Raw genomic sequence first — 25,842 nt, 5'->3', positions numbered from 1 at the left:
ATATCTTAAGGATAACGGCCGGTTCGAATCCGGACGGGTCGCTAATCCCCAGGAATTTTTCGGGAGTGGTACGTCCGGACATGTCGGGCCTCGTCCCTCACCACCCGGCCACCCCATTGTGGGCCTGACCGAACTCATAAAGGGATTGCTTAAAGAGGCCTTCTTAGTGCCCACAGGCGGAAAGAGTTATAAAAATCTTAAGTATGGTAAGATAATGTAATATTATAACATTAGAGAAAATATGAGCTCCAAACGTGGTGTCCTGGATCTAAAAATCAAATGTTAAACGCCGAAACTACATTTATTGAACAAAACTCCTTGTAAATATTTATTCATTAAAACTGAAAATGAATATTACAAATGTGTATTCTTGACGTAAGACTGATTTTTCAGTAAAGTGTTGAATTTTTTCATCAAAATTGATTTATTCGTCTTCAAACTAATCGCCTCCCACTGCAATACTCTCTTACGCCAATTTTTTTTCTTCCAATCATCGAAACATTTTAAAGAATTATCTTTAGACTTTCGGTCCTAAAAAAAATTATCAAATAAGAACAAAGAATCACTGACCTCAAGACCTAATTTATTATTTTTTATTTAATTTTACTTTAGATTCTTTTTTCTACAATCTAACTGTTTTATTAAATTTCAATATTTTCAAATCTTGGTTTTTTTATAACAGAATTTTCATTTTGCTAAACATATTCATGAAAAAATTATTTAAACAAATCATAATATTTTTTTGCTAGCCTCAAAGCTTGATAAAAATGTTTATTTTGACAGTTGTAATGCCAATAAAACGACACAATAAGAGAAATCCAGTAACGAGTAGCTTAACTTTTCCGGCAACATTTAAACAGATGGCGCCACATAACACACAGTTTGTGTTTTATTATTATTATGTTGGGTTAAGTTAGATATACTCGGTTAACACCGGTGGCTAAGTACTATGCCGGACCAAAGTCAAGGCATAGTAACCAAAACAGAAATTAAAGAAGTGTATCAGTGTGTGTGTCTGTATTCAGGAATTTTCTCACAATATGACATGTATTCAATATAGTGGCCTTCTGTAGAGTGATGTATGTGTTTCTATTCAATTCTAATGTGCCCAGGCTTTTGTGTAGTGTGTGTGGTATGACACCTGTAGAGGAGAGAACTACAGGTACAATAAGCACCCCATCCATCCTCCACAGATGCCTTATTTCCTGGGCGAGTTCTGTGTACTTGCTAATTTTTTCAGTGCATGCGTTTTGTATATTGTGAGTGTTTGGAATGGATATGTCTATAATGTATGTGATTTTATTGTGTTTGTCAATGAGTGTGATGTCTGGTCTGTTGTGGTAAATTGTTTTATCTGTGATTATGGCTCTGTCGTAGTACATTTTGTGCGTGTTGTTTTCCAATACTGTCTGTGGAATGTATTTGTAGTATGGTTCGTGGATGTCTGCTAATTTGTGTTTCTTTGCAAGCTCTTGGTGTATTATATTTGCTACTTGGTTATGTCTGTGTAAATAATCTGTCTGTGCCAAGAGCTTGCAACCAGAGGTGATGTGTTGTATAGTTTCTGGCATGATGTGACATTTTCTGCATGTGTCATTTGTGAGTGTTGCATCTTTGAGTATGTGTTTTCTGTAGTTTTTAGTATTTATGACCTGATCCTGTATGGCAATCATGAATCCTTCCGTCTCCCCAAAGAGGCATCCCCGAGCTAACCAGCTGTTTGACGCAGTTTTGTCAACAAAATCCTGGGCCAGATCGTAAGGATGCCTGCCATGGAGTGCCTTTCGAGCCCACGATTGCTTAATGGTGTCTATGCTTTTTATATGTTGTGTTGTGTCCATATGATGTGAGTGTAAGTTTAATGGTGTGTTATTCGAGTCTGCTAGAGTTACTGCTTTATGTAATTGTGATGTTTCTTGTTTTTTGTAGAAAAACTCTCGCAGTGACTGTATTTGTTTGCAGTGAAGGTTAACTATGTCAATCAGGCCACGTCCGCCATCTTTACGTGGAAGGGTTAATCTTTCTGTGGCGGATTTAGGATGATGTTGTTTATGCTTAGTAAGTGTTGTTCTTGTTTTCCTTTGGAGTTGCTCAAGATCTGTGTGAGTCCAATGTATAACTCCAAAAGAATATGTGAGTACTGGGATGACATATGTGTTTATTGCTTTAACTGTGTGTTTTGCATTTAATTGTGTTCTGAGAATAGCATTTAACCTACTTTGGTATTCTTTAATTAATCTTTGCTTTATTTGTGTATGTTCTGTTAGTTTGGCCTGTTGGAAACCTAAATACTTGTAGAACTCGCCCTCTTTCATGGATTCAATAATGTCTCCATTTCCAAGTGCAAAATCTTCTTTCTTCAGGATTCCTTTCTCTATGTGAACTGTTTTGCATTTATCTAGGCCAAATTCCATTTGTATGTCCTTGGTGTATGAATGTGTGATTTGTAGGAGTTGATGAAGTTGTTTTTGTGTGGATGCATAAAGTTTTATGTCATCCATGTACATGAGATGTGACAGTGTAAACTGTGTTGTTTTTTTGTGTCTAATATTGTAACCATATTGCGTGTTGTTTAACATGTTGGATAATGGGTTCAGGGCTAAGCAGAACCAGAGAGGACTCAAGGAATCTCCTTGAAAAATTCCTCGCCTAATAAAAATTTGGTTTGTTTGTATGGAAGTGTTACTAACCCTGAGATGTAGTGTTGTTCTCCAGTGCTGCATAGTGTTTTGAAAGAATGCAATGAGTGATGGATGTATTTTGTACATGTGTAGAATATGTAGCAGCCAACTGTGTGGAACACTGTCGAATGCTTTTCTGTAGTCTATATATGCCATGTGTATGTTTCTGTGTTGTTTGTGTGCTTGCCGTAGAATGACTGAATCTATGAGTAACTGTTCTTTGCATCCCCTGTGGTTTCTACGACAACCTTTTTGTTGTTCTGTTAGAATGTCGTGTTCTTCAATATGTTTGTATATTTTGTTTGTGATACAGGATGTCAATAATTTGTACAGTGTTGGAAGACATGTAATTGGTCTGTATTGTGTGGGGTCTGTGGTATTGTTGTTTTTAGGTTTCATGTAGGTGATGCCCTGAGTAAGAAAATTTGGCATGTCCTGTGGATTGATGATAATGTGTGTTAGGTGTTTAGCTAGTTCCTGGTGCAGTGATGTGAACTTTTTGTACCAGAAATTGTGAATGTTGTCTACACCAGGTGTCTTCCAGTTGTGTGTTCTGTTGACAGTGTATTGGAAATCATGTATGTTTATTTCAGCACAGGGCATAGTTGGTATGTTGTGCAAGTTTCTGTTCTCCTCCTCGATCCAGCCTGCATCAGCATTATGCGTGACAGCACTGGACCAAAGAGAAGACCAATATGTTGTGAGTTCTTCTTCTGTTGGTGTGCCACTGTGCTGTGTATCAGTGTTTGCTTTGTTATTAATTTGTCTGTAAAAGAGTTTTTCATTGTTTGTAAATAATTTATTTTGTTGTTTTCGTAGTGTACATGTTTTGTAACGTTTGAGTCTACGTGCTTTGGCAGCAAGTTTTTGTTTTAGTGTATCAATGTATTCTGTAATGTGTGTGTTGTGATGTTCATGTTTTGCATGCGTTTTTATTTTCTTAAAAATGTTTTTGAGCTGTTTCCTTAATTTGGGTGTTATGTTGCTTTTAGTGTATTGTGTCAGCCTGCCTAATTGCTGTCTAATGTCATTTATTTGTATTTCTATTCTTCTCTGCCAGGCAGGCTTGTGATAGTATTGTGTTTTCTGTGTGTTTGTCTGTGATTGTACTTTCAGCCCATGGTGTGTCACTACTGTGACTGCCCCAGCATAAACTAATGTATGAATGTCTGTGAGTGTAGAAATTGAATTAATGTAGTGTGGTATTAAGTGAGTGTTTACATAATTTAGTGTTTTTCCTACTTCCTGTGACGTGTTGATTTTTGGTATTCGTGGTCGTTGTGTGGGATCTGTGCCTGTATATTTAGTGAGTGTTTCCTGAAATATAAGTGAGAGCGTATTAACTAAATCCATGTCCAATTTTAAAAAACTTTAAGTTAAAACCAAGTAGAAAAACTACTCTTTAAAATCCGACTTCAAGTGAGTTAAAAACAAATAAACGGAAACGAAAAGATGTTATACTTTTTTCATAACTTTATTGGTACTATTCCCCAAATGCATTTCGCCAAGCCTCATCAGTGGGTAAGTAGGTTCCGACAATCTCCGTTCCTTTTATGCTGGGTGATGTTTTCCCAGCATGCATCTATCTGCATACCGTCATTCAGGTTGATCAAATTTGCATATTCTTTTATACAAAAATGTTCTATTATTCTACGTTTTATACAATTTTCTTCTTTATACAATATTTTTATATTATTTCTATCGATATTACATAAATTATTTTTATAGTGTAGATACCACGGCGATTCTTCTCTTTTTAATCTTATAGATGCATGCTGGGAAAACATCACCCAGCATAAAAGGAACGGAGATTGTCGGAACCTACTTACCCACTGATGAGGCTTGGCGAAATGCATTTGGGGAATAGTACCAATAAAGTTATGAAAAAAGTATAACATCTTTTCGTTTCCGTTTATTTGTTTTTAACTCACTCGAAGTCGGATTTTAAAGAGTAGTTTTTCTACTTGGTTTTAACTTAAAGTTTTTTAAAATTGAATATTTTACCGATCCCATTGGTTTTTAAATTATTTAATAAATCCATGTCTATGTTATCAGTGATGGACGAGGAAGTGTCTGTAGTATCATTAGTGGTAATTGTTGTATGTGTGTTATTATCAATGCTTGTTGCTGGATTATCCTGACAGGTTACATAATCTTCATTAATGTTAGATGTTTCTGTCTGTTGATGTATTTGATCAGCAACCTGTTGTTTGATAAGTTCAAGTGTTGTTTGTGGAATAAGGTTGTTGTGTATAATTGTTCTTTTTTGATCAACAACCCTTTGTTCGGTGACAGTGAGGTGAGGATATTGTTGTGTGAATTTATGGTGTAGTTGTTGTCTGTATGCTGTCATGTTTGTTTCCAGTTTTGTGATCGTGTAATAAGTACGGATGATAAACTCGTTCATTTCTACTGTCCATTTCATCCGTTGGCGTGGTTTTCCAGCCTTTGTGGTCTGTGGATGCATTGCCACAGAAACACCAAGGCTGGGTTGGTTCCTCACATCTGTTGAGGGCATTGCAGTAGCCATGCTTGTGCCGGTGCTGCTTTCGCCACCGGTAACCAGGGGAGACTGTGGCCTATTTTTCGAACGTGAGCCTCTGCCTAACCCACGAACGCGGACCTTGTTAACCCGGGCGACGTCCGAGCCGGTATCACACTTTGATCTAGTTATCACCATAATAAATATCTCCACAGAATGTGGGTGTGGTCACTCTTAGCTTCATTTTTCCCCATAGGCCTTACTGGCATGGGTGTCCCTACCAGGAGCTTGTGCTCCAGCCTGCATTGCCCTATGGATCAGTAAAATTACTGGGCTCTCCCACCACGCCCAGGTGGTGACCACGGGAGAGTTATTATTATTATTATTATAAAAATGGCAAAGCTTAATTTTGAGGATAGGGATGGTTTTTATCAGTGGCGTGCCGTCATTGGAAGCGGTGGAAGCGCCGCATCCACCTTCCAATGCCCTTCCCTTGTATTTTATAAAATATAAATTTTCATATTTTAACGTACTTTGAATAAATTAAAATTAATATTTTATTATAACCGCATTATGTATCTTATTACAGATTTGTTTACTACATGTGAAAAAACGATAAGATTGCTATTGTACATTCGAATATCAGTGGCGGAATGGAAGCGCTTACGAGACAGCTTCCACAGCAAGAATAACTGAATGGTGTAAAGCAGCCGGAGGGCATTGGCGCATGCGCTTTACAGAGCACCAACCTAAGCCGGTTTAGCTGGTGGAAACTACACACGTGTAACGCTTCCAACGATTCTATCCCTTAGCCACTGGGTAGGGAGCTCTCTGACTGAGTGAATTGTTTAAGATTTAAAAAGTAAAGAGTATTCGATGTTATTTTTATGTACGTTTTTTTGCAAAGTTATATTTAATTACAGTATAATTAAAAGAAAATTATAATTATATTGACAGATTTTCAGACATAAAATCTTTATAATTTTTATCACTTTTAGATGTTTTTCGTAATATTAAAATTATTAACAATTTTTCCAAGCGTATTTTAATTCTTTAAATTAAATAAATTTTATGGGAAATTTTTTGATTTATCTAAATTACGTAGTGAATCGCAGTATTTATATTCGTATCCGGATTATATTGACAAGTAACTCTTAAACATAAAACACATTATAATTAATGTTGATCCAAACAAAGACGTACTAAAAGAATTATATGATTTAATATCATTAATTTTTACGGTACCATCTACCAGTGCATCTGTTGAGCGCGGTTTTTCGACCACGAAGCAAATTCATACATTGGCCAGGAACACTCGGTCGGAGGAAAAATTGTCGCTAGCGTTGCTTTCGATAGAAAAAATGCTTTCAAATACGTTGATGGAGTCGACGACCAGCGACTTTTATGATAAAGTGATTAACGACTTTGCGGAAAAAATCGCCGAATAGAGTTAGTTTATAAAAAATTAAAAAAACAAGTTGTTCTATCATTGTTTGTATCATGTCAATTTGTATTGTGTGTGTATTATTTGTATTTTAGAACTAAAATACATAAATTGTTTATCTTTGTTATTTTCAGTATTTGTTTAAAACTTTTATGGAAATGTGAGGTACCGGGCAAGTCTGACTCGTCACGAAAGACGCGAAAAACAGTTAATTTAGAGAAAAATTTATTAGTTTAAAAAAACATAGGTAAAAGTCGCTTGTAGTCGGACACCCATTGTTTATATCAAACTGCCAGGCAGAAACCATAAATCGCGAAAGGAAGTCGTCCTATGATCGGTGGAAGATCGAATTCATCTTCGATTTTGACTTTTCTCATTCTCCAGGTAAGAGTCTCGTTACGTTTAATAACGAGGGATCAACCACTCGGGAAGCGTGATTGAGGAAGAATGACCAATCAAAATGGACGAAAGAAAGAACGGAGATTGATATAATCTCCGACAATCGAGGACACCTGGCACTCGGTTAACGTTCCGAATAACCAAAACGCCGTGTATCAACGCGCAAAAAAAAAAAAAAAAAAAAAAAAAAAAAAAAAAAACAATTTCTCGTCTATTGTGCCAACCTGTAACCCGTGCAACTTCGGACTTAGACCGTGTCCCCGACTCCAACGGACAAAGTCTCCCCGTGCCTTACAGACTTGTCAACGCCACTGTCCCGGGGTCACCTTCGATCGACCATCGAAGAACCACATCGACGCTCAGGACGTCCGAACGGCTGATTGTCCTAAAGCAAACTATTTTGTACATAGTGTATGTTTATTTTATGTTAAAATAAACGGTTTTTGTCAGATACTTGTCGTCTTTGTCTCTACAGCCTCCACCCATGTACGAATGGACCCTAGACCATTACTGACGCGCAATTAACTGATTGCCCCTGGAAGTTGGCTTCTTACAGAAACACAGCTTCCCTATCATCAAATGTCACGGCACGCCACTGGTTTTTATAAAACTTTGTAAATGCTAATAACGAGTAAAATTGTCATTAAGTCCGATTCTACTCGAGATATGACACACGACCCCCTTTAATCTCCCCACCCCCTCGACCTTTAACCACCAAAATTTATCATCAATCCCTGCCCTAATACACAAATCGTCCTGCAAAATTTCAAAATTTTCGGCAAAAAGCACAGAAGTTTCAAAGAAGGTGAACGAAACTCTTGTCCCAAACACACTAACATCCATATACACAGAAAAATACCCCGTTTTTTTGGAATTTTTTTTTGCATTTCTCGACGTTTCGGTTCCGAGTCTAAAAATGTAAAAATCTTGGGGTGGGTCATTTTTTGGCCGACCATTATACTTTCTTTGTTATATATAACAGGGTGGGGAAGGTAAAAAAAAAACAGGTGTGGAATTCTACAGAGAACTTTACCTTTTAAAACACGATTCCCTTGTAAATTATTACTATACAAAAACAAGAAATATGTTTTACCCTAGATGTATGTATAGTTTGTTCATAAAATCCAATTATACGAATTTCATTACTTAATGCCCATTACCATATAATGTAAAGATGATTTACAAATTTTTCTGGTAGTTCTTTAATGTTTTAAGAATTGGAATTTCCTGAAATTTTTCCTTCGTTATCATTGACCAGTTAATATCTTTTGGTTTCGGTAAAATTGGTTGACATCTTATAATTTTTGTGGGAGTAATAATGATGTCTACTGGAAGATCGTATTCGTTAAAGAGCTCTTGAGGTAAATCATCCAATACTTGACAATCGTGGACAGTCGTTACAACAGGAGTATTTTCATCAACTATGCCTATTATCCTCATCATAGCATATCCTATATCTGCATATCCTTCGCCTTTGCCAATTCTAAATCCTGAAATAGATATTCTAATGTAAAATCCAATCATTTGTAAGCATCTAAAAGTAATCATTTGAATATAGTAGACTCTCATTAATTCGACCCTCAATTATCCAATATAACATCCATTGTGATCACCTACACGCTTTCATTTGCATGAAAATGTTAGTCAATTCATATACTGTTTTTATCTGGGTTCCATTTCTGTGTATAGTATTTCAATCTGCTGTATTATTTTCCTGCCAATCTCCAAAATAGAATTGGCATCAAAGGGCAACATCGTCTTTAAAGAACATTTTAATGTAATTGATTCTCCAAAAACAGCACATAAATGGAGCTTTGAAAGTCTGTAAATAGGAATCTGTTCTATATTCTTAAATATGGTAGTTAAAACTTTTCTAAAAAGTAAAATAAAAGTTTTTTAAAACATACATGTATATACAATGTTACATAAAAACCACAAACACTTTTTGTTGTAACTATCACTTATTTCTGTAAAGTTTAAATCAACAAATTTTTAAATTTTAAATATCATGTTAAAGTGAATTCACATAATGGAGGGATTAATGTATATCAAACTAATTTTCTACAAGTGTCATAGCTTTGACCATGCGTGAGTTTCAATTCAATGTCACTCTACATCACTCTTATGGAAAATAGGGACTCCCTTCTATGGCTCTCAGATCCAATATGTTGGATTTTTCATGAGATGCTCATGCACGTGTAATATTTGTCATTTGTTTCAGTTACCAGCTGTGATTTTGAACCAAAAGGTTTTTGACTTATTATCATACATATATCATCATAATTACAGTACTTCATTAAATTATTGAAATTTAAAATACAATGAAATACAATGAAGGGAACAGTCCCCAGTTTTGCATGTTTTTAATATTTCATTGTAGAATCAATCTTTGAATATAGCAATTTGAATAACACTCCAATATAATATCACCAATTCATAGATTAATAATGAAATAAATTTTAAAAAGTAACTGAAGTTTAATCAGTTTTACACCTCATTTTTACTGATTCTGAAATGTGTCTCTGGTTGGATTGTAAATGTTATGGTCAGCCTACTTTAGGCCTATACACACACTTTAATCAGGAACAACCCTCTGTGCAAGGAATGGCTAGATTAGCAAAAGTATTCTGTGCTTTAGAATAATAAAAAATAATATTCTATTTTAAAAGATGGAAAGACATTCAGGGGAAAATAGGTCAATACTTACCCAGAAGTACTGTACTTCGTAAAAGATATATTTTTTAAAATTAAGGTTAATGATAAAATTGCTTTCCATTATAAAATTATTTTTTGGATATTTGAGTTGCTTTACTTCATTACTCTTTGCTGGATGATTTTGAAATTAAATTATTTCTACAGTATTAGAAAATGAGTTTCATGAACTTCTAAGATTGTTTATGAATGAATATTTTCAGAGAGTAATGATGAAAGCATACAAAATAATTCTCATTTCCATGTTTTCTTGTTACTCAGATAATCAACAATGAATCAAGTTAGTATAGCTTGTTGATGATTTTTTATTGTGAAATACAACTGTTTATGTAATTTTTCTACTTTTTTAAATTAAAAAATATTTTCAAAACCAATACTCTTTATTTTGAACAAATCTTAAAGATTTAATCATAAATCTATGGCTTGGAAGAATAAGGCCAATATCATGGACCTTATGCTATTTGTTTTTGGTGTTGACCCTTCCAAGCCATATGTTTAGCTAGGAAGATAAATCTATCACAATAACTTTTATTTAAAATTTTAGAAGATATTATTGAAAACATGATTGAAAAGTTTTATTTTATATATCTATTTTATTATGATAAATTTTAGATGATAAGGTGTATTGTATGTTTCTACTGTATTCATTAAGAAGCTGAGTCTGAGCAGAAGATAAATTTTAGACCAGACCACATGACAAATTCAAATTATTTAAAAAATTCCTCAACCTACTCAAAATATGCTAAATCTGTAAAATATATATAATGATTTTTTTAGTATTCTGAAATTTTATAATCTTTACAACTTTCCCATATTATTCTTAGCAAATGTAAATTTTCATATTATTTTCATCATCCATAAATTTTTTAAAAAGCTCTAAGTACATTTCAAAATATTTCAAATTTGTATGAGTCAAAATTCATAATCATCTTCACAAAATTTAATATTGAATCAGTTTTATTCTTTTTACATTGAAAACTAGTTTTTCAGAAATGAAAATTTTCAATTGCATTATTTCTAGAAAATGATGATAATGATGAAAGATTGCAGATTAACAATGATCTTTTTTTAAAGTAAAGTTTGTTTTATAAAATTTAAGAAGCTACTTTAGTAAATTATTCAAGGAACGAAATTATAATCATCTATATCCATATCAATAATTATGATAAAATTCATTACATAACTTCATATCAACTTGTTAAAACAATTATTATTGTTTTTTAATTTAAAAATAACTTGAATAATTTTTGCAAATAAAATTTAAATCTTTAAGGTATGACTGACATCCAATTGTTAATAGTAAAATTGATTTTCAAGATTTTGATGCATTTCCTAGTAAAGCCACTTTGTTAAAAGACAGTTAAACTGCTTTAAGTTAGCTGCCGTAGTGCTAGTGCAGAAAGATTTACAAGCACTGAAGACAGAAGTTAAGATGGCTTCCACCAAATTATATGCATACTACATACTGTACTGTATCTCAAATAAAGATTGTGACATACAAAAATCTATTTGAAACTGGTTGTCGGAAAAATTAAAAATGCAGTTTTCCACAAAATCCACTATTCTGACAGATTTATTATTAATAGTGAATGCATACATTCTATTGTTGTTGTTTGCCATATAGGTAATTGCATATCAAATTTTCTTAAGTGGTTGCCTCTGATATTTTATAGTCTCAGTGACAATTCTGCATTATTTCTCACTAAACATTTTTATTTGTAAAAGACAATGTATACAAAGAGTCAAACAACAATGCTGAGTAACTGAGATGTAGAAATGTTTCTGATGAAAGTGGAAATTTCCTAAAGTGCCCTCCAGCTGCTTAACTAGAAACTGCACCTTTATATAAGTTACTCTGAGCTGCCACAATAACATTTGCATATAAATTGAAAAATTATTTTATTCTGGTTGTATCTGCCGTGAATTCTTCGTTCAATGGAAAATTTTATTTACTTTGCATTTCACAAAATCTTCAAAATAGTATGATTCTTACTAGCAGCTAATCATCTCTCTTCACAGTTGCCTTTCTTAAGATTAATTACAGAAAAAAAGGTTGAACTGAGTCATGATTTATATTTGTCTATACCTATGCTTTTTTTTTGTCATGAAAAATAGCCAACTACTTGGATAAAGTCTAGAATTAGATGGCAGAGTAGTCTAAACCATTCTTACTTAGATCTAGCTTCTGTAATTGGCTCTTAGTATGTTAGAGGTGATAAGAATCAAATGGATCCAAAAGACCATTTCAGTCTCAAAACAAAATCGTCAGTATTTTCAATTTTATGAAAAGGAAATTTTTTAATGAACATAATTATAAAGTAGCCATAATATAAAATTAAGATATCAATGTTTGAATTTTTATGAAATTTTGTGGACAAATGAAATACTTGATTTATTGTATTTTTAGTGCATCATGTCAGTTGTATATATTTCGTCAAAGTTTAAACTTGAACTGATAGTTTTTATGAATGGTGAATAAATTTATCAGAATACTTAGGGGTGTGCAAGAATGAATGATGCTACAATGAATGTGATCAATATAGAATGTGCATGCACATGACATGTTGAGGTTTTCCTACTTTGATTACAGCATTAGTCATTGTCTTTATTATAGTTTGTGTATTCGTGTTTTAGCAATAAAAATATATTTTAAAATTATTATGCATATAGCAGAATAATTTTATCCATGAGGCAGCAAAATAGAGTGAAAGTTTAGACATTAAGAAACAAATAATTTTCAAGCAAGAAAGTGGAAAAAATGTAGATGATCTGAGTGCTGAATATGGTAATGCTAAATTAATGATCAGAACAATTTTAAAAACAAGAAAGAAATAAGAACTGTACACATTACTAAGAGAATCTCTATATTAAGCAGTTCATGTAATATCACAGAACAGATGGAAACCATGTGTACTGTATAAAAGTAAAAAAAATTAATTTTATATTATTTTTACACTTATATTTAGATATAATCTGTTCCAAGTCCACAGACTACAGCAACGTTACCATCTGACAACCATTTAAATAGGAAAAATACAAAAACCAAAAATATATGTTTTAATGCATGATAAAACATGGTATGATGAACGAGGTGCTAGAACCAGTTATCAATACATGCATTTTAGCATACCACTGCATTAAAAATATCACAATTTTAAATATTAGAAAATTTCTAACATGTCAATATTGATTATTGTATTTTGACTAAATACAGTAAAAGTGATTTATTGAAAAGCAATAACCATACTTCTGCAAAATCTTGCATTGTTATATGTTAACAAAGCATTAATTGTCAGAATATTAATTCTGTAAAAACTTTTGAATTTTATTGTATTCAGATTTGATTATTATAAAAGTGATATATTAATTGGGCTGCAATTTGAAAAAGTTGTAGACCTGTAAATTCATCCATCTGTTGTCTGTCCTTCCTTAACCTTAAGAACAGTATTAAATAGATGACCAGATAGGGAAAGTTATGGACAGGAAGTCCCAATTAACTATATATGAACTTCTGGTCTAAACTGGAAGTCATGTAAATTCAATTCAGAAATTTTCCCCTAAATGGAGTTACATAGATGACTGGCACGACTCTGTTATCATCAGGAAAAGTATGATGTACAGGGACAAGACACTACAAATTTGTGATGGAGAACCTGTTTTAAATTGAATAAATTAAGAATATGATTATTTAAAAAATTGCAGCTGGGCATCGTGATGATGTCACAATAAATAATTGCTTGTTAAGAATTGATTGTTAATGCCAATTTCAATCAGTAAAATATAAACTATGAATTATTTTCAGATATTAATTTTAATTTATATTACAATTAATTTGTGTATAAAATGTTATTTTACAACACATAATACATGTACATGGCTCTTATTAGGGATTTTGCTCTTTCTGCAAACTTTGGAGTTTTTGAAGAATTGGTATTTCTTGATACTTCTCCTTAGTAATTAATGACCAATTGATGCATTTTGGTTTTGGTAATCGTGGTTGACATCTTATAATTTTTCTGGGTGTTATGATGATATCTACAGGAAGATCGTGTTCCTTAAATAATTGAGAGGGCAAACTATCAAATACCTGACAATCATGGACAGTTGTTACAACAACAGTATTTTCATCAATAGCACCCATTGTTCTCATCATAACATATTCCATATCTGCATATCCTTCACCTTTACCAATCCTCTCTCCTGTAAGTTTATTAAAATATAAATAACACTGATAAATATTCAATAATAAAAGATCTTGTAGTATTAACAAATAAAAATTATCAATCTAGTTACACACTTATAATACTGACACTATAATTTTATTAGTTTATATTCTCAAAACTTAAAACATGCTTTTCACTTCTGTATTGTTTTTTTGAATAAATGTAGCTTAATTCACTACACTAATATAAGTTTTCAATATGTTTTTCTATCTGAAATCTGCTTTTAAGTTTAAGGAAATTTTATCAATTATATTTAACTTATATTCAATAAAAACTTTGATAATCAGAAAAGAATTGCTCTGGAAGATCCAATATGAAGCACTACATTGCTGGCTATTAAAAATGCTACACCAGGAAGAAAAACAAATAGCAGAATTATATTTATTGTACACATACAGTATAATGGAAGGAACACACATTTAAATTGACAGGTAATTGAGGTACAGAGCATGCAGAAATCAGTACCCAGAGCATGGCCTCTGGCAGCAATAACAGCTGTAATCCAGTTGGGCATCCAATCGAACAGAGTTTGAATGGCAGAGTACAGCCATCCATGTGGTTACAGCTCTATGCCAGAGTTCGTCTATCGTACTGGCTCATGAGTTGTGGTGTGCCAATTTCTCGGCAACCACTGACCAGACATTCTCAATTGGTGACAGATCTGGAGAATGTGCTGGCTAGGGCAACAGTTGAATACTTTCTGTATTCAGAAAGGGCAGAACAGCATGGGCAATGCACGGTTGTGCATTGTCCTATTGAAAGGTAATGTGATGAAGGCCTCGTAGATAGCACACAGTGATGGGCCTTAACACATCAGAGATGTAATGGTGGCAGTCCAAATTACTGGCTATGCAGATAAGAGGTGGCCAGAATGTGTACCTACTGGCACCCCATGCCATCACTCCTTGGCACTGGGTCCACAAGACAATGATGAATGCAAACTGGCAATGATTGTTATCTTTGGTGCCTCCATACAAGGATATGGGATATGGCCATCATAATACTGTACACAGAACTGGGCTTTGTCTGAAAAGATGAAATGATGCTACTCCTGCATCCATATTCATCATTGAATGCACCATTGCAGGCATGCCTGTCTCTGCTGCAGCATCAAGGGAAGCCACAGCAATGGTCACCATGCTGATAATCTGTGGTGCTGAAGACATCACTGCACTGTCTGTGCAGGCCCATGTTGTTCTGAAAACAACCTTCTGAACAAAATGAAGTTTCTGACTCAGAGTACGTAACACAAAGTTATCCTGCAAGAAGGAGAAATGCCTACCAGTACATATCAGAATTTGATCATGGTAGAAGCACAGACTACAAGAACTATGGTTTATCATTCCACACTATTGCGGCTTGTGTTGATCATGATCCCATTACTGTCATGAGAATATGGAATTGATGGGTCCAGGAGGGCCATACAGAATGCCGTATGGAATCTCAGCAGCCCCTCCCAAGTAATGCCCAAGAAGACAGACATATTTTCCACAGGCATAATGAAACCTTTACATAAGCAACCAATGTGCAAATGTGATTTCTGCATGAGAAACCAGCTTTACAATCTTCCCTTTTATATAGACTGTAGGTAGCTTTACTTCTACATGTTTGCAAGAATGCATTGAAATGCTAATCATTTGCATATCCCAGCAGGTTGTACATTTCATGCAAATTTTGCGTTTGTTGCGTGCCACCTTCGTGGGGTAGCAATTTTAATGGCTAGCAGTGTATATTCTATAATGTCAAACATCCTTATTAACACACACTGTAACAGATTTGATATAAATTGATATAGATACACCAATCCATTCATGGTTAAATAACTATTTCTCAAACTGTACATGTCATATTCAAAAAGGTGATTTTTCATTCCTTGATTTTCCTCCTTTATGTGGAATATGGCAGGAGTCAATTTTGAGTGGACTCTTTTTTCTCAGCCTATATTGGTAGTTTTTGTAATATTAACTCAAATATCATGGCTTATGCAAATGACATTAAATTGTTTAATTGTGATCCTAATCAACTCCAATTAGATTTAAAACTAATAGCCTCTGTATTTGGAAAAGTGAATCTAGCTATTAATAAAGATAAAACTGTTGTTATATGTTTTATACTGATATGAAATCCTTCTCTTCCTCCATTATTATAAATAATTATACTTTACAATATGTAAATTCATATAATGATCAGTGAGCAATTTTCAATAATAAACTGAATTTTAAATTAAATTTTCTATGGTAGCTGTATTATATGTTGATCTAGTAATAGTCTCTTTAATCCAAAAAATTTTAAATGCCAAATAGACAAAATAGTGAAATTGCTTACAATACATCAAGGCATTTTTTTTGCACTCTGTAGGTTGATTTCTCAAAAATTTATTCTATATTCATTACTTTTTGCAAATATTCAGTCTCTTATTAACTATTGCATAACAATGTGGTCTATGGCTGCACTTTCACTTCAACCAAAGTTTCTAAAGAATTACATAAAATATGCTTGCTCTTAAACAAATTTGGAAATTTACCTCAAATTTGAATTCAAAATGTTGCTGAGTAAGATTTGGGCTTCTGATTTTCAAGAACAAATTAAATGCTTTGATTGTATACTTTTATATAAACAGTCTCCTATCATCACATTGGCTGCATCTGAGAGTTCCAAGCAGATTCATCTGTAATTCAACTTGTTTATCTGTTCCTCATTTTCATTTATCAATATCTCATAATCTTTTTTTTTTTTAATCACATATCTGAAAGTATTATTCTGATAGAAAATCAACTTTATGTAACTTTCCCTAAATATAAATTATCATGTAAATGCCTTTTATTCAATTCATGATAATTTTACTTTTTGAGGCTAAAATGAGGTTTTTTTTTACATATTTTTATGTATATTACATATACATAAAAATATGTAAAATAAATATGTCATATATTTATTTTTGCCTGAGTCTTTGCATTTTTATGTTTTTAACGTGTTTATAGTGTTTTAACTGTCTTATGTTTTTAGTATATTTACATGTTTTCATATGTCTTTTTTGTGTATGTAATGTTTTTACACTTTGTTTTTTGTATCTTATTAGAAGTGTTATTTTTACACACTTATATGTATCCTCTTTAAAATTGTCAAGATTTTATGAGTTTTTAAATGTTTCTTTCTACTGTTGTCAGGATTTTGTTAAATGGAGGGTGGAGATCAATAGACAACTGGCATTTCCTATTTGTGATGTAATAAATAAATAAATATATAAATTAACAAAATTAATATATCAAGACAATAAAATGTTAAATAATATTGCATTCCATTCAGTTGGGAGGTTATTGTATTTCATAACTATTTATCTATAATATATTATGTGTGTATACATACATACATATAATAAAATGGAAAAAAGTCATTGGAGGCTTTAATGTTAGCTGCAACATTACTGTAAGCACATTAAGCACATTGCTTTTTGATGATGACTAAGTCGTAACTGCAAACAGTAAAGACAATTTATAAAAATCAGTACAGCAAGTCCTCGCTTAACATCAATATATTCTTAGAAACTGCAGCATTAAGCAAAATGATGGATAATGAAACCAATTTTATCATAGCCTAATTGACATAAGCAAGCTGTAGTTTGGTCTATTTGGAACATGTTTGCAATCTCCAGCATTTATTTTCCACCTCATAGTAATGAATTTTACTGTTTATAAAGAAAATTCAACAATAATAATTATAAATGATTACAAATAAACTTGTATCTTTTTTCAACAAAGTTATAATGAAATGACATTAAAGGATATAATGGTAAGGGAAGACTTGCTGTATTTACTCTCAGTAACATTTAAATTTATGAAATGGCAGTCTTCAAACAAACTGAACCAATTTTCAGTACTGTCTTTGACAATGAAATGGACAGACTCCAAAATCTGTAATTTCCAGAAAATATCACTGGCATGGCAAATAGTCTTTAAAAGTAAACAAGTACAAAAAATCATACAAGAACAGTATATAGTTTATACTGTACTTAAAAAATAATAATTCTTCTTGGTATGAACATTGTCAAAGAGATAGTTCTATTAATAGAAATGATATTTCAATAATTTGTAAGGAAAAAAATATTGTAAAAACAAAGAATTAAAGAACATTACAAAATTATAAAAAATTTAAGTAATATTAATTTAAATACAGGCATGCAACTAGTGGAATGCTAGGATATTATTATAAATATATATGCAACAAACATAGCTAAAATATTTAAAACTGGTGTAATGAATAGCAAATGCTAGAAATTTGAAATTATAATATTTCTATAGAAGCTTTATGTAAGTTGTGTTTTATTTCTTACAACTGAAGAGGGCTATTTAGTCAAAATGCATTTTCTAACAAATACAATAATAAATATGTCTTGATGCACTGTTTACCAATATTTTTAATTTGTTGCTAGAACTACAACTGGAACCAAGAGAAACTCTAGAGCAGGGGTCACCAAACTTTTTCCACAGTGGACCAGGTAACTGAGAGAATGACAAGAACAAGCTGCTTAACCATTTTATTCAATACAGTATACTGAATACACAAAAAATAATAAAAACCAACATATTTATTTACCAATACACAAACACAATCACTGCAGCAAACTTGTAATCACTTTTCTTAGAAACTTCATTGCAGATACAGAAAAAGTGCTCCAGTCACCAAATTTTTCATTTCATTGATTTTCCTAAAAATTATATTACTGTCAAATGCAAATATCAGATTGGACCAATTTTGATATTTTTACTTACACTTATTTTAATTATTTCTACATAGTAAGTTCATTGACAATCTATGATATTTCCATATAAATAATTATATTTTAGCTCATTTGTGGCACAGTGCGGCAGCAGGCCAGATGATCTGGCCCGCGGGCCGTGGTTTGGTGACCCCTGCCCTATAGGATACCTATTTTATATGGTAGTATTACAATACAATTAATTAACTGCATTTAATTTAAATTGTATTAGTATTTTTTTGAATTATTTAATTTTTCTGCCAGGCATACACATGCTCTATCATGTATATAACCCATATAATTAAAGTGTGTGAGAACTTCAGTCTTGTTGCACTTATGATTAATAACATTTTATTCTAGTAAACATTGACTGATGATCGTATCAAGTATTCTGTGAATGGTGGGATCATACTTTATTAACAATACTAATATTAATAGCTGCATTTAAGAGAATATAAAATAAAAGAGAACATTTTGTATCACAAATTTCATCATCATCTTGGAAGAAAAAAATGTATATTTATTCTAGACTTCAATTATAAATCACAAATAAAATAAAATTTTAATAATTTCAATGAACACTTTTACAAGAGTGCAAATTTGGAAAGAAAAACTGACTTATATCAGTGTGTCACAGATTCATACATTAGTACTTTAATTTCTGTAGCAGTTATTGTATATTATAAAATATGTTCTACTGTTCATTAACATTTAGCATGCTGAATGCAGCAGTCCATTTAGTATTCAAATTTGATTATTAATAATATTATACTTATACATGAAAAACAAATCCAAAAACAATAATTGCATGATAAAGGATTGGCAGGAAAAAAAGAATGCTTCAGAATTTTAAAAATATAGGCTTCTTTATAAGAAAGTTAATAGCAAGCACTTATCATTTTATACAATTTGTATCAAATATTTTAAAAGTTTCATTTGGAAACAAATCATCCAATGTACATTGAAAAAAAAAACTATTATACTTCTCAAAAAAAAACCCGACTCTAGAATAATTTGAAAAAAGATTCTATTATTAAAGCAAATTATAAAATCAAACAATGTTTTTAAATTGAAAGCATTGACAAAAATGAAAAACACAATAAGCACTCAGATAGCACTGTCAAAAGGTAAGATAGCTGAAAGCTCTGCTAGTTGATGCATCATTCTGATTTTTGAAGAATCAGAAATGCAAACAGGATTATTTTTAATAATGAATGACACTTTTAGCCCATGACTTTAATTTAGATAGAGTTAGATAATCTAATAAATAAGATTTAACAGTTTGGAGGGCTTATCACACCAAGGCTGACAGAAAAAAAGGATCAGATCTTTTACAAAAACATTAGTCTTCAATATTATTAAAGACTAACATTTTGTAAAAGATCTGGTCCTTTTTCTGAAGTCCTTGGTATGATAAGCCCTCCAAACTGTTAAATCCTATTTATTAGGCTATCTAACTCTATCTAAAATAAAAGGATTATTTTTAAAAACATTATTGTAACAAGTATTTAATAAAACTGAAACCAAATACAGATTAAGTTATATATGATTTAACAAAATACTGTCCAAACATAAATCTTCCATCAAATTGATTTTGATAAGTAAGTATTTTTATTTAATCTAAGTAACTAATATGCTAATATCAATTATATTAATACTAAATTCTACCTTTATTTACCTGATAAAGAAACAGCGACAGATCCAGTAATAATGAGATCAATTTTTATTTTAGATTGTAAATCTATAGAAACACTAAATTCCTTCACACCCTGAAAAAAAAGATACAAATACATATTAAATATACTTGTATACACTTCTAAAACAGTAACATTTTTTTCTTTACATACTCTTGAGGTTGAGCATATCCTTAACACATTTTTGTTACAACCAAGAGGCGGCACTATTCTATTTAATAATCCCGACCTGAGACGTGGAGTAGGAACAAGCAATGTTTTATTAGCCTAAATGGGATAAATATATATCGTTTAGTCTAACAATAAATTATTTGCTGAATGTTTATTCTAAATATTTTGGGGCAGATCAGGTATCTGATCCCACATCGACTTTACATTGTATTGGCACCAGAGCCCAGGTTGCCTTTGGCTCTGGAAAGAATCCAGTCAACATTGGAGCCCAAAAAAATGAGAAGTGGAATTGTCTACACTAAACTGCCCATGCTTATTGTGGTGGATGACCCTTCTGGGTTCCCAGCTTTCATAATGTACAACTCTAAGTTAAATGCATCTGCTCTGCCAAAACGGCACTATGGAGTACTAAAAGACCATAATTTAATCATAAGCAGTTGGTCACTTATGGTGGTATTAAGGCGACTGAACTACAAAGTCAGACCAAGTTATATGCTCGGGCTCTGGCGATATGTCCAAGTGGAGATCAAGCCTTCCTTGCTCTCAAGTCCAACCCTCTTACCAGGGCTGTGTCATGCTATGATACAGAGAGGTGGCCGCATCAGGCAGCACCGTAAGCGGGCAGCATAAGCAGCATTTCAAAGCCTTGCATCATACTGAGAAAATCTACTGCATAGCCCTGCCTCTTACCTTAACTTATAGTTTTGGTGCAACCTGTTCTGCACTTTGAGTGTTCTACCTGAGAGAGGCCAGCTTGTATATCAGTCAGCAGGACACCTTCACCTAGAAAAAAGGGCCCTGCCCAGCACATCCACTGAGCTTATAGGTCAAAGAAACCTATTACAATTTCTATCAATTCCTTTAGGGTCCCTGCTGCCCAAAGACAGTTAACTACACCTGGCAACCATCCAAGATACCATTTGGCTATCTCAGGAGGGAAATGTGTTTCAATGCAAAGTCAATGTTTGATTCAGCCAACCAATCCAGCTCCAATATTTTTATCCTGTGCAAAGTAAGAAAACATTACTAACTTCTAATACAAGAAAACGAACATGTTCCTGTGGTTTATCAGGATTTACTTTAACCACACGAGCCCTTTTGAATTCTTCCAACTCGGCAACCTTCGCAGCAGCTTCATTAGCACCCTAAAAATATTAATTTAGCATTAATCACAGTTTAAAGGAATGACAAAAATTATTGAACTTCATAATCGTTAATAATAAAAAAAAATATCTCTTAAATAAATTGCTAAAATAGCTACTTTACCTTAAAGTTAGGTATTCTGTGATACACCGGCCTTGGAAAACAAGCCAGATCGTTCTGTTCTAAATATGTCCATACTTTCTGTCGAATTGATTCTTTAGTAACTGTATTAATCAAACCGGAATCGTCGTCTGCTGAGCCTGTTACCACTTCCGCCATAACAGCAGAGTTAATATCATCAGTGTTGCCAACAACAGTAAAAAAAACACATGTAATTAAGTTGTAATTTAAAAGAAGTTAAAGTGCTATATAAACGTTACAAAAAGTTTGCTTATCAGGGGCGGATTCGGAAATTTAATTTAGAGGTGCTCTTCGGGCTGATCGATATCCAAAAATCGATTATTTTTAGTATCAAGACAAGAAAATAGCAAATCATACTACACAAAGAATTTTAAGCTTATTTATTTCAATAAATTTTTAAACTGTCGGGAATTTTAATTGAAATGTACGAAATAGAATAATTATTAAAGTTTGTGCTATTTTTAATGTCGGATCTGGCAACATTATAGTTATTTCGTTTTCTTACGGTCGCGTTTCTTTATGCAGCGCTGCTCGATCGCTACACAGCAAAGCGTTTCTTAATGAAGCGCCATAATGTAGAGAACTGTTTCTAAACGCTTGCTGCAAAGGGTGGCTGCAGCAAAGCTAAAACAGCTTTTACGTCCGTTACGCGTAAAGCAAAATGGACGCTTGTGTGTATAATATATTATGCTGTGAAAATAAAAAGTCGAAATGACTGTTGATAAAAATATTATGGGAAGCTTAAAAAGGATTAAATTTTATAAAATGACTCTGAAAGTCATTTAAAAAAATAAGAAAATACTATATTTTAAATATAATTATCTATTTCCTATCTGTTTACTTTGCTCACGTTTTTGGAAAGAGAAATGCTCGATTCTTTATATCTCTTTATTTAAATAAAGAGATCTTAAATATTCTTAAATATTGTAGTTCTTTAACTAAAGCACTACTTTCGGCTGTAACTGAAATTAAACTAAAAAAAAAACAATCGTCATTTCTTAATGTAAACCCATAGGCCACGTGATGACAGTCGACAGAACATGGCGACGATGACTAGTATGTCGCTACTCTGATATCTAGGTACTCTAGTTTGGATGATCTTGAATTTTCAAAAAATCTTTAGCATTATCTGACAAAGTGTGTTTGTCACATTCAGGCGGGTTTTGGACTGTTAGCCGCCGGCGTGCCAGAGATATTTGGCCGCCTCTGTCAATGAGGATGGCCAGTAAATTCAAAATCTAAGCCAACGAATGAGAGCGTACTATGTTGAGAAACGACAAAAAATCCATACAAATATTAGATTTATATTTATTTTAATTCTATTCAAATCACGCGGATAATACGAGACTTTCTTTAAAGTTATATTTAATGCGCAGCCATGAAATACAAGTTACAAATTAAAATGAAATTTGTCTTATTTAATATACAAATATAATACATACGTATGTGTATATAATAATTTATTTAAATATGAATAGTTAAATTAATAACGTTAGTGCGCATCTTTGTTTATTTAGATTAAGCTGCAATTTAAAAAAATTGTAAACCTAAAATTTCGCACTGTCGTCCGTCCGTTAGTCTGTCCTTCTATAAAACGATTATTCATGCTAATGTGTGAAATTCTGTTTAATCCATGCAAGATGTGTAATTACCAGAGCCCCTTCGGCCGCCAATTTAAAGTCTTTTAATCTTTAAAATTGGCGTTTCCACTTCCCGGGACGAGGACCCAGGGGTTGGATTTGTGGGAAGCGAGTGTTCGGGTTGTTTCATTGTGTGGAATTACACAGAACGAGGCGCTTGGAGTATAAGTGCGTGAGTGCGAGAATTCGAGTAAAGGTTAAACGGTGTATATCTTCGTGTACAGTGATGTTATGTCCGTGCGCGCGCGCGTGTGTGTAATCGAAGAACATCTTCGGCATGTCTATAAACAGAAAAACAGTAAATTACAATACGAGAATAAGATGTGTTAAAAAATGAAACGAAATAGTTCTTACCATCGGAGATTTCGGAAAATATGCACTTGTCCACTTCGTCCTCTTGGTGGTAAAGTTGGGGAGGGAGATTTTTCTCCCTCCCAAATGTTCCTAGAAAACACAAAGGCAGTGAGAAAACGAGAAGTTCATTCATTTATTACCTAAGGTTAATATTATTACCTTTATCAGACAGTCTTTCTTCCCGAACAGTGTTATGAGAAGAGCGAAAAACCTGACCTGGCCTAGCCTCGCCTAATCTAACCTACCCTAACCGGAAGCTTTTTTTTTGTTTTTTTTTTTTTAACTCTTTCCGTCCTGTGGGCACTAAGAGGGCCTCTTTTTAGTAGGCCCATTATGGGTTCGGCCAGGCCCACAATGGGGCGACCGGGTGGTGAGGGACGGGGCCCGACATATCCGAACGGACCACCCCCCGAAAAATTCCTGGGGATTATTCGACCCGTTCGGATTCGATCCCGGGTCCCCCAGAGCGGTAGGCTGCCACCTTGACCGCTCGGCCATCCAGCCGTCTAACCGGAAGCTTAATCCTCATAACAGCTGTTTGGGAAGAAAGGTCGGCCGAATGTCGCGTCCGGTGAGTAAACGTGTCACGTCCGGGTGGTCACAATCGGGAGTCAAATCCGTTGTCATCGACCGAGTGTCAAGTTCGGGAGACAAGTCCGTATGGGTCACGACCGGGTAAGAAAGGTCACGTCCGGGAAAAGGTGTCGAGTCCGGGTAAAGTGTCGAATCCGGTAAGAAAGTCGCGTCCGGGTGAAGAAGAGGAAATCGAAAAGGATCACCGCCTAGGCCAAGGGAACTGCAGCCGTCCGCAGCAACTAAACCACAGACAGCACGGTCCATCAACTTCGGCGGCTCTCTCCTCCGATTCCTCCCCATTCTGACTTCGGCAAGGCGGTGGCGTCGCCGTCGCGGACGAATGGGCAGAACGCGACCAACCAGAAAATGTCAATTCGGACGAGCTGTCATTTTCTACATCCGCCACAGCAAGGTCTGTGGCCGGATGACCCCCGAAGACCTTGGCCAAGTGCACTGGACCCAGGGTGTAGCGTCGCATCATCCCGACTCCGGGAGGATGCCACGCCACGCGCACTTGGGGAAGGTCTTCTTCACCCGCTGCCTCTCGCTCGTCGAGCCCCCGCTCCTCCAACGGCACGGAACGACAGACTCGTTCCGCGTCGTCCGAGGAACCCCCTCCCTCCGGCGCCACCGTCTGCCTCCGCCGGAACCTCCTCCAAAGCCGCACCAACGTCGTCATCCTGTAAAAAAAGAAAATTTGCAATTAGTCCGGTGAAAACAATTAGTTCCGGTGAAGCTTAAATTAATGCTTAAATTCTTCCGAGAAGAGCAAAATGCTGACCGCAGCTGCCTTTTTAAATCTAAAAGATTCGAATCCGAAGCGCAAACGGCCGACCATCGAACGATGTGCCGAGATGTCTTCTGGGACCGATCCTTCAAGTAATATTAAATAAATTCTTACGTCTAAAGTCAATATGGACTAAGACTTACCTGAAAAATCTTTAATCTTCTCTGCAAAAGTCCTCAAACCGCAAAAAACAGAACGCAATCGAAGAGCACAACAAAAGCACATCCGACCACAACAAGAAACACAATCGAACTGCGAATCGTCATGCGTGACGAATTTCGAACAAACGTTAAAAGACGCGTCAACAATGTTCGAATACGTAAAAATTCGAATTAAAAAAATCAATTTTATTTTTTTAAAATTAATTTATAATTTTTTTTCTTTTTAAATTTTGCTTCAACCATTTTCTTGTGTTTGGAATTTGATAAATAAATTATCTTCTGCATTTACATAGTGCAGGTGGAGAGGTGAAAGACGAACTTTTGAAATTTTACGTCTCGAGGCTTGACCATCTCCGAAAATTGCCCGAAATTCGTTTGAATACATTGATAAATATCATTTTCGGCCGAAAAAGATATTAATCGGATGAAATCAATCAAATTCTTAGGATTTCGATTTATTTCGCCCAATATTATTTCG

General features: G+C 33.8%; 1 protein-coding gene and 1 long non-coding RNA gene across 3 annotated transcripts; both read right to left on the bottom strand.

Annotated features, from left to right (window-relative positions):
- Positions 1-8,138: 8,138 nt before the first annotated feature.
- Positions 8,139-22,197, bottom strand: lost (methenyltetrahydrofolate synthase domain-containing protein lost). Of its 2 annotated transcripts, none has more exons than XM_067283933.1 (5): positions 21,829-22,197; positions 21,594-21,707; positions 20,545-20,658; positions 20,376-20,466; positions 8,139-8,496 (listed from the first exon to the last, which is right to left on the bottom strand). In XM_067283933.1, the coding sequence occupies exons 1-5, from the start codon at positions 21,982-21,984 to the stop codon at positions 8,186-8,188; spliced, it is 786 nt and encodes a 261-aa protein (XP_067140034.1). In that variant the 5' UTR covers positions 21,985-22,197; the 3' UTR covers positions 8,139-8,185. The 2 variants fall into 2 exon arrangements, with proteins under 2 accessions (XP_067140034.1, XP_067140033.1); XM_067283932.1 differs by lacking the exon at positions 8,139-8,496 and adding an exon at positions 13,511-13,918 and having other exon boundaries at positions 21,829-22,189.
- Positions 22,198-23,596: 1,399 nt separating this feature from the next.
- LOC136986222 (uncharacterized) lies at positions 23,597-25,436 on the bottom strand. Its single transcript, XR_010882443.1, has 4 exons — positions 25,347-25,436; positions 24,352-25,096; positions 23,841-24,066; positions 23,597-23,767 (listed from the first exon to the last, which is right to left on the bottom strand). It is a non-coding gene; the product is annotated as an uncharacterized lncRNA (long non-coding RNA).
- Positions 25,437-25,842: the final 406 nt, after the last annotated feature.

This window comes from Centruroides vittatus, unplaced genomic scaffold (genome assembly GCF_030686945.1).
Source record: "Centruroides vittatus isolate TY-2023 unplaced genomic scaffold, ASM3068694v2 scaffold_1015, whole genome shotgun sequence".
Classification (NCBI taxonomy): domain Eukaryota; kingdom Metazoa; phylum Arthropoda; class Arachnida; order Scorpiones; family Buthidae; genus Centruroides; species Centruroides vittatus.
This window is presented reverse-complemented; position numbering and strand designations above follow the sequence as displayed.

What these genes read in the sequence shown, in the direction of transcription:
- lost (XM_067283932.1), bottom strand. Translation starts at nt 21,984, where the DNA reads ATGGCGGAAGTGGTAACAGGCTCAGCAGACGACGATTCCGGTTTGATT. An exon ending in ACAGAATACCTAACTTTAAG is followed by an intron (nt 21,708 to 21,828) that starts GTAAAGTAGCTA and finishes TAATATTTTTAG; the next exon opens with GGTGCTAATGAAGCTGCTGC. An exon ending in GGATATGCTCAACCTCAAGA is followed by an intron (nt 20,467 to 20,544) that starts GTATGTAAAGAA and finishes CTTTTTTTTCAG; the next exon opens with GGTGTGAAGGAATTTAGTGT.